Here is a 12,789-nt window from a genome sequence, read left to right on the forward strand (position 1 = left end):
CAGGGGAGATACGCTCTGAGTGAAGTTATTCTGTCGTTGGAATCCCGTGTTGTCACTAGCATGGAAAGAGAGAATGGTCAATTACATGCGTGCATTCTGACAGAATCATGAGACACATTGTGTAAAAATCTAAGCATTTCGTAAATTGATATAAAAGGTATAATAGGTATGTAAATGATGACGTAACTGGTAATGCTGTAAATTATTTGCCTCAGAGCCGGTGCCTACCGCATTAACTGAATGAATTTCGGGCGCGATTTTTCAATGGTCATTTTTTTATAAATCTCTAAATTTTACCTTGAAAGTTCGGACTGAAAAATATACCTCGCATATCAATGAATAGATAAAAAAGCGAAAAGCATATCGGCACACTGAATGCAAGTTTTACCTTTCCACAACCGTCCGATAAAGCTACATGAGAATTTAATTTTACTCATATCGTCACTCCCCTGAAGCACAAACCGTTGGGTTGTGCGAAAGAATACAATGGTAATGCTCCACTCTCTCCTCAATATAGTTGGCTCTGATCACGCAAACACACTCGATTCAGGGCAGCCCCACCCTGGGGCGGCCGAATTCCCCTGAATATGAGCAAGATATCGGAATGATCGCACAGGCACCGGCGAGGGCAGCCTCTGATTGGCTGTTGGCGGCCGGATCCCTCCTAGACGGCCTGTGATTGGTCGAGGGCCGGCGGCCGGCCGCCGCAAGCCGCGGCCGAGCTCAGTGTTCAACATACGTTGGGGAAGGGAGCATCGCACCCGTGCACGTGAAACCTCCTATCGCCTTCGACCGCCACGACCGCCACACGCACACGTGCGCCACGTGATTCAGAGACTGCACGAGAGTGAATGCCCGCGGCACGTGGGATGTACGACGTGGCAGTGCGAGGACCGACCGTGACCATGGAAGAGACGGAGACGCCGGCAGAAGTGGTCAAGGTAAGTCACCTGGCGAGTTATATGTAGTCGAGTATTGTGAGCATTGGGACAAAGCCATAATTTGTTAACTCAGCCCGTGTGATGCGGCACAGCCTACCACTCCAGGCAAGTAATTGCGTGTGAAAAGTGGAACATCATTTTGTAGTCGACTATACGTACCGTTGAGAAATTGGTAAAGCTCGTGCTACCCCAACTCGGCACAAATATCCACCCCTGGATAGGTGGGAAGGTGTGAATTGCATAATGCATCTAATAAAAGCACGCTATCAAATGCGCTTATTCGGTTGTCCACACTGGCGGATCCAGACTTGCGTTTTGGGGGGGGGGGGGGGGCCAACTTATGCAGGAGCCAAACCTAGGGTACCCCCAAATCCTGTTTTCTCATCGGATTTAGGCCACTTATTTTTCGTCACAGCCCTGACACTATGAATATTTTTTTTTAACTAAAAAAAAATATATAAATGGTAGCCCACCCGACCCATGCCTTTATATTACTTTGTAAACACTTACTATTGCTTTTGTCGACCAGTTAACCCGCTTCGAGTCAGTGCTTGGGTCCCTTTGCGGGCCGGGAGGTGGTAAAACGGGAGGTGGTCTAACTCGGCTCCTGGGCCAGGCACTGATTGAACTGTGCTTCATTATCGCTTGGGGGAGGGGGCAAACGGGCCACTTTAGGCCTCTGGGAAGGGGGCATGGCCCTAAATGCCCCCTCCCTGGATCCGCCAGTGTAAGAGACCATTGGAGCTGCAGTTGAGTACCTCAGACGTCAGGGTACGTCCTCAGATGTATAGGACTCGCATGGAGACCTCTTATGCTATAGTGGACTGAAAGGACCCAAAGGAGCCTGTCTAGGGCTCCCGGAGATAGACGTTGGCCCTCAGGAGCCCGCCAGAGCCCCCAATGAGGGATAAGTGGGGGATACCAAGTGCCTGCAATTGCATATTGCATAAGCCATAACGCCATTACAAATCAATATAATATGTACCAGTGGCAGATCCAAGGGGGGCCACATGGGTCATGACCTCCCTTGGTGCCCGGGGGCACCACGGGCCTGTCAGGGGCACCACCGGCCTAGCAGGGGCACTACCAGCCCGCCAGGGGCACCACAGGCCTAACAAGGGCACCACGGGCCTGTGAGGGGCCCCACAGGCTAGGCTTGTCAGGGGCACCCCAGGTCTGTCAGGGACACCAGAGACCTGCCAGGGGCGCCGCCGGCCTTGCAGGGGCACCATGGGCCTGTCAGGGGCACCAGAGGCCTAGCAGGTGTACCACAGGCCTTACAGGGGCACCTTGGGCCTGTCAGGGGCCCCACCGACCTCGCAGGGGCACCACCGGCCTCGCAGGCATCACGGCATCACGCAGGGGCACCTTGGGCCTGTCGGGGGCATCACGGGCCTGTTGGGGGCACTTTAGGCTTGTCAGGGGCACCACAGTCCTGTCAGGTCCCAGGGGCATCAGCAGCCTAGCAGGGGCACCCTAGGCCCGCCAGAGGCACCACAGGCCTGCCAGGGTCCAGGGGCACCACAGACCTACCAAGGGCACCACGGGTCTGTCAGGGGCACCTCAGGCTCCCGTGCCCCCCCCCCCCCCCCCCGGATCCGCCAGTGATGCCACACCACGCGAAACACCGCCAACTCCCAGCTACCGCGCCATAAACACGTGCCAACAAGTCCTTTTTGAAGGTCGACTCCACTCGCGCAACTTTTGACTGACCCTCACTGCTACCATATTGCTTCCATATTATGCTGTGGAAAGCTTTACTTCACCAAGTGGCTAAAAACCTCCATCAAGGTATATTTTCTTAGCAATTTTTCTTACGTTTTGGGGGGGGCCAAACAGGCCACTTTAGGCCTTTGGGGGGGCCATGGCCCCCGTGCCCCCCCCCCCCTGGATCCGCCAGTGGTTGTCCACCAACGTGAGATGTACATCAGATGTGTAACTAGAATGACGTTTGCTTAGAACAACGGTGTTAGTATGCATCCAGTGAATCCATATTTGTCCTAAGTACTTTTACAAAGTTTTAAATAATGCGAAAGGTTTATAGGAAATTGGGCTAGGTAATGCATACCTGGACCAAAGAAGTACACCAATATTTATAGATGTCTATGCCCTGACCTTAGTATCCATATTATTCGAAGAAGCGAACTAAGTGAACTACAGCAGTGAAATTCAGCCAGAGCCATTATATATTAACAAATAATAACCACTACTTAGGTTGTTATTAAGGTTGAAAATAAATAATGTTTTATTGGCTTTTAATTACCCTCTAACGCCTACCAGTCCGGTGTTGTTTTATGGCAACAGTCATTAGTCGCTAAGCTAGGTTTGTGACTGCCAATTAAACATCCAACTGGATAGCTTTTTTCAATAAAACCGAACTTTGTTTTCCTCAAAGTAGTATTGAGCTTTCCACACATATATAATTATCCATAATTCGTATTCGTATTCGTTTATTAGGGCTTTTCCAACAGAGTGGCTATTACGGCCCAGTCAGTACATGTAAATATCACATTGCTAAAAAAAAAAAATATATGCTAAAAAACACATAGGTACACACATATATCGGCACAAACATGCAAAGAATAAAAGAGTATAAGTCAATCAATGCTGCACTTTAAAATGCTCCATCAGCTGTCGCCTTGAGGCGGTCGCCGCCACCTCCCGCGGCAAGCCGTTCCAAGCTGCGGCAGCTCGGTAGGGAAACTGCCGCCTGGCCACCGCCAGGCGAACTCGGGGCAACTCGATCACCGCCGGGCCCGCGGCGACGGAGCGCGTTGCCCTCTCGGAGACGGAAGCGCGTGAGGGAAACATAGCTCGCAACGACTCGGGGGCAGCGGCGGCGAACAGAGCACGGTGCACATTGAACGCATCACGACGCGCGATCATCTCCTGCACGCTGGGCCAGCCGAGCGCGGCGAGAGCAGGGGTCACGTGGTCATATTTGCGGAGGCCGGAGACCAACCGTGCCGCAAAATGCACCACCTTCTGCAGTCGATCCAGGCAGGTTTTGGATGCACCACCCCAGACTGATGAACAGTACTGGAGGTGGGGAAGGACGTGGGCTTGGACAAGGATTTTGAGGATGTCAGGAGAGAGGTGGTGACGAATTTTGAAGAGTGACACGAGGATTGCATTGGTTCGCCGAATGATGGAGGATATGTGTGGCTCCCAGCTCAGGGTTTGGTCAAGGAGAACACCCAGCACTTTGATATTTTTCGCTGGCCGAATATCTACGTCGTTTACTGTGAGGACAAGGTCCTTCACTTTATCAACAGAATTTTGCGTCCCAAGAAGAGGTTTTGCTAGGATAATGCTAGGATGCCTCCGAAAATAATAATTTAATGATGTCTACATTTTATTAGAATTTACACCAATCACTGACATTTCTAGGCTATTTCGCGCTAAATCTAATTTTAGCCCAGCATTTCCGCCCACCCGCGCGCGGCGCCGCGCCGACCGGGCCCTTGATGACGTCACCGGTCGGTCCTCGATGACGTCATCAGGACGCCGTCAGCTGGCTCGGCGGCCGCACACTAATGACCACCCCTCTGTAATGGCCGCTTGGACGCCTACGTTTCCGGTCAGTGGGTTATTCGGCGGCGGTGGCGGCGCGGTGGCGACAAAAAGTGACGAACGTTAGGCAGGCGCCGCGGGCGGCGGACGGATGACGGGCGATGACGTAGATGATGGCAGTGATGACGGTAGAGACGGCAGGGATGTGGCCCGCAGTGGCCACTAAAACGGCAACAGTTGGTAGCTTATGAAGATTCTCCTTTCGCCCCCCCCCCCCAAAAAAAATGTTTGACGCTCAACGTCAGAGACAAATATAGGTACTTCCCCAAAATATTTTGCAATAATTGCGATAATGAAACTTTTGCAATAAAGAGGAACAGTTATGGGTTCACCCACCACGGTAAAACACACCTGAGCCCCAGCCCCCACCCCTCCCCTCTCTCCCCTCCTCTCCTATCTTCTGCCATTGTCTCTCATCAGTCTCCCTACCTTCCCCTAACCAGCTACTGACCCCCGTCCCCGCTGGTTTCAGAGCGGTGTGATGACCAGCTCCGCCTGGGGTGCTGCCGCCGAGCAGTACCGGCAGCTGCTGCAGCACCAGCACCATCAGCACCAGCACCGGAGCGGTGACGATGAGGTGGGTGTGGTGTCACCATCTCGAGGTCTATCCATAGGCGGCGGAACGGGGAGGGCATCGGGGCACCGTGCCCCCCCCTTTGATTTTGACATTTGAACATTAGCCCTATGGGCGTTGCATGGAAAGAATGGGACCAAAAGTCGGCAGTGCCCCCCCCCCCCTCCCCCTGAATTGAGGGTGTTCCGCCGCTACTGGGTCTATCATAACTTTCACGCAATGCCATTATTGCTTTATGATGATTAGCTGTACTGAAATGTTTTAGGTAAATGTTATCAGGATCCGCATTGCCCTCAGCGTATTGGTGAAGTATTGGTGTGGTAAAGCTTCAGTTCGTTTAAAACTAATGATTTCTTAAATGTGTTTCATAAATTTCTGCTCCCAGAAAAAAAAATATTAGCAGTTCAATGTTTCAATGTTTTAATGCTCAATTTTAGATTTTTCAGTTTTATTGGCTCAATGCCTAGGTTTTAAATAACCGATGCCAAAGAATCGACGATACCAAGTAAAAATGATCTCATGTTTTCCCGTGAATCCCGTCCATTGCATAGTCGCTAAACTGACATTTTTACGAACTGACAAACATGACTGGTCGCACCACCCGATGCCCTCGCCGTTCACGGTCATGCCACTGAACTGAGCGGTGTCACACGTGTCAGATCGCCCCTCCCCCTCCCTCCCCGAGGGGTTCACCCCAGTCGTCCTCTAGTGACCCCTGACGTCACTTTGGTTTGTTCGTCGGCACGTGTACGGCACCCCTCCCCCCCCCCTCCTGACCCCGAGGTATACTGTACTGTGGGGATGGTTTGATTGTCGAGACATGTCACAAAATACATTATATAACACAGTTTACCGATGAAAATGATGAGCATTGATATGATCACTTCACTTTTTCGCGAAAGTAATTAAAAAGCAAGAACTGATTGAATGTTAATCGTATCTTACTGCAAATTTAAGCGCATAAATGTGTTAAGACTGAAGCACTTCTGATGCATAAGTGTTTAAAAAAACTCTTTAGCAACTGTAAAATTATTAGCAAGCACCACATGTCGTGAATTCAGGGGCGTCGCCGACGGGGGGGTCGGGGGGGTCGTGACCCCCCCACTCTTGAAAACTGGGGGTGTCGACCCCCCCACTTTTTGCGATGCTGAGTATGCTTTTTTAGCTTTTATGTCAGTGAAGCAGGCGTCAGCAACACCAACAAATACATCAGATTCAGAATCGCTTCAAGAGCTCCCTAAAGCCAATTAGCCAATTACCTAAAGTTCAATTAGCTGTGGGTGGGGAACACCAGCACAACAATATTTTTAAGTAGCCACCATTCTAGTACCTTTTTATCCCTCAAAGGATTGGACGCGCCAAAACTGCCCCGAGCGTTCGTCTGATCGTTTAAAAAAAAATGGTCGCAGTCGATTCGTCGGATCAGTACCTAACTACAACTACAAACTAGCCTCAGCCCCATGGCTATCGTCACAACTAGCTGTACAGTGCACATGTAGGGGAAAGGGAGTCAGATGAAACCGTCTCGGGCTTTCGCAAAGAAGTCGCGCAAAAGGAGCCGATTGCAACGAAACTTCCGGTGCGCTCGTGTTAATCACCTACTTAAAAATAAATCGATATCCCTGATTCAAATAAAGATGACCTTGGTTCACTTTTTCATAACATGCTTTTAATTTAGGTATAGGATAGTTTTTGGAGCTGATTTTGAACTTAGCGCCCATCTGAACATTTAAGAAGTAGTTGTGTTGCTTATACATATGTATAACATGTTAGGAAGCAATCGGTGGTGGTCATCCACTATTAGGTACTGGTCGATCTGACCTGACCTGATCTACCCCAAATGCATGGAGTCATCATCTTCGTTCAAAACTAAGATAACATTCGTAATCAGAACCTCGAAAAACCATCACAACTTACATTCGCAAAGTTCTAGCAGGTCCCGAGTTTCCCTACGTATTGGCGATGACCTGAGTCCTGAGATGACCCGAAACCTTGTAAATGGGTATCATCGGCTTTCTCTCGTCACGGGCAGCATGCTCTTTTTTCCGCAAACCTCTAGATCGATCAGGGGTCGAAAGCATACATCAGCGTTACTTTAGTATACGTTATAAGTTAGCGACTGGGAGCCCACCAATAGAAGGGCTACAGTGAAGCAGAAAACATATTTGATAGCTCTTTCAACGCTCTTTCGCTAGCTTCGGGTCAGATTTCATCTCAGGTCTATGTTTTGCCCATAGAAGGCAAACAGCTAACTGGACAGATTCTGCCGAAACATTTGCTTTGCAATAACTTTAGATTCCGTGAGTTTGTATGGTATTTACATATGTTGTCTTGTCACCACTGTGTTTATCTCTTTGAGACGCGTCACATGAGTTAAAATTTGACCATTCAGAATTAACGTTAAAACGACCTCAGGTCAACGTTATGTCCAGATCGAAAAGGACCTCCTGCTGCATATGAATGAATCCGTGTTGTTGAGCTGAACTATGAACACCTTCCAGGTGCTGTCATCGCTCTACCGCGTCTTCGTCAAAAGTTGTAGAAAAAAAAATGCTGGTGGCCATCGATGGACATTTCCACTAATGACCTTTCGAGTCATCACTCGCCATAAGTTGCACCCTGTCCCTGGCAATGATGAGCTGATTTGTCATGGCTCCAAAGATATTTTGCGTTTCTGACGAACTTTTTCAAAGCAGGAGGCATTCGTGCTTTTTATAATTTCTCATTATTTTCTAATGATGAGGTCACGTATTTGACCTGCCTCCAGATCATAGATGTAAATCCTCAGAATCATGAATTGCTGACACGTATAACCCCATACATTAGGTATACAGTGTACCAAATTTCGAAGTTATGGGAGAAAAGCTACAAGAATGGCGAGAGGGGAAAGTTTGATAGAGGTATACCGTATAACTGAACTTGACATAGCGACCTGACCTTAAGTGACCAGTGATAATTTTTACGCAAGTGATGTAGGTAGGTATACCTACCTAATAGGTTATACCAAATTTCGCGGCGCTGCACGCCGCTTTGTTACACGCGCACACATGCACATACGCACGCACAAAACTGGCAAGTGTGGCAAAAAAAACACCCCTACCCATCGGGTGAAGACTAGAAACCCGACCCCCCCACTCAAAAATCCGTGGCGACGCCCCTGCGTGAATTACAATCTGCAGCTCTTGTAGCTGACACAGAACTGAAACCATGCTTGTAATTATGTTACTCAATTACAAGCGGCTATGTGCGCACGTTAAACTTTGGACTCTAAATTCTGCCATAGAACTGGAATTGCGCGATCGGAGGGTAGAGGGCAGGGTCACCGCAACAAGCTTCGCTTAGCGGTGGCTCTGTCCTTGTGAATCCTTCCCATCATAAGGTTCGGACTAAATTTATAAAAAAAAAACTCAAACGACTGAAAGGGGATATTTCTCTGGGATCACGGCAGGCCCATGTGTTCGTACCGTCAGCCGATGCCCATGTTTAGGTGGCTTCCGAACCACTGCCTCCTGTGTAGACATCCCAAAATAGACACCCCTCGCTTCCCTCTGTATCAACAACATACCTCTCTGGTATCCGCAATCTACTCAGACCGGTAGAACAGAGCAAAGGAGCGTGAAACAATGAGGTCTGTGGGATATTAAACCCTGGGGAAGTGTATAGTTTAGTCATTCGTGCGCATGCATGTCCCAAATGTTATCGACGGACTTTTATATTCGTATCATTGATTTCGCCATAATCAGAGGATGTCCAGTGACCGTCTCGCCCACTGCGCTACCAAGTGGGATCCCGCCAGGGCTGCCACGATCCCACCGAGTCCCACCGGGATCCCACCGGCGCGCCGACGCTCCGCCCAGTAGGCGCCCCCGGTCGGCGGTCGCCCCCGCCGCGCGTGGCGGCTCCGCTCGGTACATATTTCACACATCTCCGGCGGCGCAAGTCGGGTACAAATCGCACCGAGGTACGCCCGGAATGTTATCAGTCTGAGCGCCAGTACCGGCCCACCCCGGGGTGAGATGTGGACGGGAGTCTGCAGTGGGACTCCTCAAACAATGGTGCTCAATGGGGCGATGAATGGTGGCCACTTAGTTGATGAATGGAAAGTCATCAAACATTTGCATAAGAATTCGAGTCGCCTCGCTAAATGGTGGTGCATAACTCAAATGGTAAGTTGGATCGACTGTATCGGTTACTGGTTGACAGGAATTTGACCTGGGCATTCTCATCTCAGCAGGTATAACAATCGGCCCATCTGAGGCATCGTATTATTGTCGTGTCAGAGTCACCTGGTGTAACCGACCCTCTAACATTCCAACGGGTTCTCATTAAACCTTCCGGACAGTGGGCGAACGATGCTGATGTTTGGGAACGTCTCCCAGCAGTGCGGCGTTCCCATAGGACAGGTCCCGTATCGAATATTTATCTGGCCCCTCTCCGCGGGACACAGACGCGTATGACAGCCAGGACATCGGCCATGGCAAAACATGCGTGTGTAGTCGATGTGAACTCACAACAAATACTGAAGATTCGGCTGCCACCTGGGCGTTGGCTCCGACTGAAGAATTGCTGCATATAATTGCCCGAGGTGGTTAGTGATAAGTGATCAGTGATCAATTGTCACTGAACAATGAGCAGTGATCCACTGATCGCGGTTCAGAGCAGTGATCTTCCTCTCTGAATGCAACGCTACGGAAGGAGTCGTGGTCACTAAAGTTCTCTCCTCACCGAAACAACACCGCACGCCCAGCTCCTCCCGCAGACCTCCCGACGACTCCTCGACAGTTATATGCGAGCCGGCCAGTCTATTCCGTTAGCTCACCGAGATTTTACTGGGTGCTTGCCGTCACCCGAGCGGACTCAATTTTGAATTAGCGCCGACTAATGTCCGTACAGACCGGTCATGACCATCTATCTCGGAGGGCCACCCGCGGCGGGGTCGGCAGCGTGCGCACCTGTGCTGCCGCCCCGCCCCGCCCAGCTCCACACATCACCTCTGACCCTCCCCATCCCCCACTGATCGCCCGGAGAAACAAACAGCCGCGCCGGGCCTCAGTATTAATTGTGTCGGACGTGTGCGCTGTTCTGACTGCACCCTGGCTCCGCCCGAGCCATCACGACTGGACGGCCCAGTCACGCCGACAGAGGGGCCGGTGAACAGTCAGCACTTTTGACCAACCACACCTTAGCCCCTCGCCGTCCTGAGCCTACCGACTCCACCTGCAGTTACAATAACTGCTGTGCTTGGCGCGTGCGTGCCAGGGTGCGCTCTGCAGTTTGTTCACTTTTATCTCACTGAATGCTTAAAAGTATGAGAATCTGGAAACCATTTCGGAATTCAGGAAACGATTAGCTATCTATATTTACGCCATGCCAGTTACCAATAATTGATAAGCTCTTTCCAAATCCACCATTGTGCAATATACGCACTACGATCACACCCGCGCATATTTCACAACTCCGACTCCGACACAATTCTGATATGATGGCATCACCCTAACCCCATCTCCTCTTATCCACAGGGCGCGGTTTCGGACGCTGATTCGGCCCCGTCGCGCGGCCAGTCTCCCCTGGAAGGAGGATCTGACGCGGAGACCAATCACAGACCAATCAGACATCAGTCTCCGGAGCACGGTGTGCTGGAGAAGCTCAAACGACAGGTGGCCAGCGTCTCACAAGCACATACGATGGTAGGTGGAGGCTGGGATGATGGAGATGGGCAAGCGTCTCTAGGACCGGAGGATCTTTGTTGCTTACTTTTCGCATGCATATTTTGGTTACTCTTACCACGCAAAGGAAATGAGAAACCGGAATCATCCTCAGCTCAATAAATGAATATCTAAGTAAATCTTATGACGAATGATCTGTCGATTTTCAGGATACGAGCGACGAGTCTTCTGACTACCGGCTCCAGGATGGCATGATATCTCGCGCGTCTGCCGATCCGTCGTCGCTGCCGCGTCACCATCTGTCGCCGCAGTCGCTGCTGGCCGCCTCCATGGCCAGCAACCCGCCGTCGCTGGTGCCGCTGCCCGGCCTCGGCGGTCTGGCTGGCTACGGCGGCGCTGCCGGCCGTGCCAGCAGCGCGTCGCCGCCGGCCCGCGAGGCGGCCAGCCCGCCGACCAGCTCGTCGGGCCACTCGCCTCGCCAGCCGGCCGCCGCCACCGGCACGGGGAACACGCAGGCACCGTGGAACTACGAGGAACAGTTCAAACAGGTCAGTTCATACCGCACAATGCACATGATGTTCTTCATGGATGGATTGCAAAGGCACTGGCTCCACCAGAAGCACTGTCTAATTATAGGGTATTGCCCGGAATTAGTAATGCCAGCTCGTTGCACGTTTGTGGTTGCAGTTGAAGCTGCTCGTTGGTGTTGAAATCCGAAGCTGCCTGAACCGGATAACCCACGTAGTGCCACTTCGTGCACGAAAAAGTTCTGAGCGTGGGCGTCAATTCCGTGAAACTCACGATTATCTAAGCTATATGTGCGCCACAGCGCAACACTAAAGGCACGACTGCACAGAGTGGCTGATGCGATGCGCTGATCCGTTCCACAAAATTACGGCACAGGCCGCCACGGGCGGTTCGGGCCTAACATAATCCCCCCGCTCGTAAACCGAACCAAGTAGCTAGGTAAGCATTGTAAATTGAACCTTACACGGATCCTTGATACTTGTATAATTCAGGGTTATTTGCTTTATCGCCAGGTAGCCGAGAGCAGCCGTGTATCATACACTGAGTGGACGTTTAGTGTGGCCAGGCGGGCAGTTTCATAACTAACGGACCGTGTGAGCTGTGGCGGAATCACGCCAAATACCCTGTCAAACAATAGACTTGATTGGCCAGTAAACATGCTGGGTACGGCTCAGCGGCGTGTCGCACCCGCTCATGGTGGCCACAAGTCACGTCCGCGGCCGTAAACGCGGCGGCGCGGCGGTGGGCTCGGCAGCGGCCGGTGCAGCGGCTCGCGCGCCGGCCGCCGGCCCGCAGTGAGCCGCTCATAATCGCCGAGCGGGCCGCTTTACTGCCGGCCAAGCAGCACTGGCCCGCGTGCCGCGTCAGCGCAGCCGAATTTATCAGCAGTTAGGCACCACGCCGGCCGCCGCCGAGCTGTAGATTTATGTACCGCGCGCACGGCGGCAGCGCGTATTTCTGTATGACAAAGGCCTCTGCCGAGCGGTCGAGTCGGCCAACGAAGGTGGCGACGGGCGGAACGCGAGTTTCTGCGAATTGCAGAGAGCGCTCGGCGGGCGTGACGATTGCAGCCGATTGTGTGGTTGCTTTGTTATGATGTGAACCCATTATGTACACAGGCTTAGTCGTGATTGAGACCACGAGCTATTTTCCCCGAAGCGCCAACCGTTTAGTGAGTTGCATCGCGGCGATTTCTGCCATCCATCATGTCAAGCACTGTCATTAGGAGCTGGATAGTGGGACAATTTCACGCTGCGGAGCCATATCGTATTGAGACGAGAATGTGAAAACGGTGGTGCAATCGGGCAATATCGTTATGTTGCATGATGTGAGCTTGATGAAAGCGCCGTGTCGGCACACTACATTGAGTTTCGGACAGATCGAGGGGCCATTTTCGTGAAGGCCATTCGAGCGTTATGGTCGGCGGTGAGATGCAGACTGGCCACTATAATTGGACTCTGGATTGTAGTTTTAGCAGGCGTGCTAATTTTAGATTGTGCTGTGGCAT

The 12,789-nt window shown here is 51.5% G+C and overlaps 1 protein-coding gene across 1 annotated transcript in view; it reads left to right on the top strand.

Moving 5' to 3' along the window:
* Positions 1-725: 725 nt before the first annotated feature.
* LOC122383164 (protein dead ringer homolog) overlaps positions 726-12,789 on the top strand; it is a 29,152-nt gene continuing 17,088 nt past the window's right edge. Inside the window, exons 1-4 of the mRNA XM_043369335.1 lie at positions 726-941; positions 4,987-5,091; positions 10,608-10,775; positions 10,964-11,302. Coding sequence (XP_043225270.1) covers positions 852-941; positions 4,987-5,091; positions 10,608-10,775; positions 10,964-11,302 — 702 coding nt within the window. The 5' untranslated portion in view covers positions 726-851. The remainder of the gene's footprint in view (positions 942-4,986; positions 5,092-10,607; positions 10,776-10,963; positions 11,303-12,789) is intronic.

The sequence above is a fragment of the Amphibalanus amphitrite genome, unplaced genomic scaffold (assembly GCF_019059575.1).
Source record: "Amphibalanus amphitrite isolate SeventyFive unplaced genomic scaffold, NRLGWU_Aamphi_draft 000156F_arrow, whole genome shotgun sequence".
NCBI classification, from domain to species: Eukaryota; Metazoa; Arthropoda; class Thecostraca; order Balanomorpha; family Balanidae; genus Amphibalanus; species Amphibalanus amphitrite.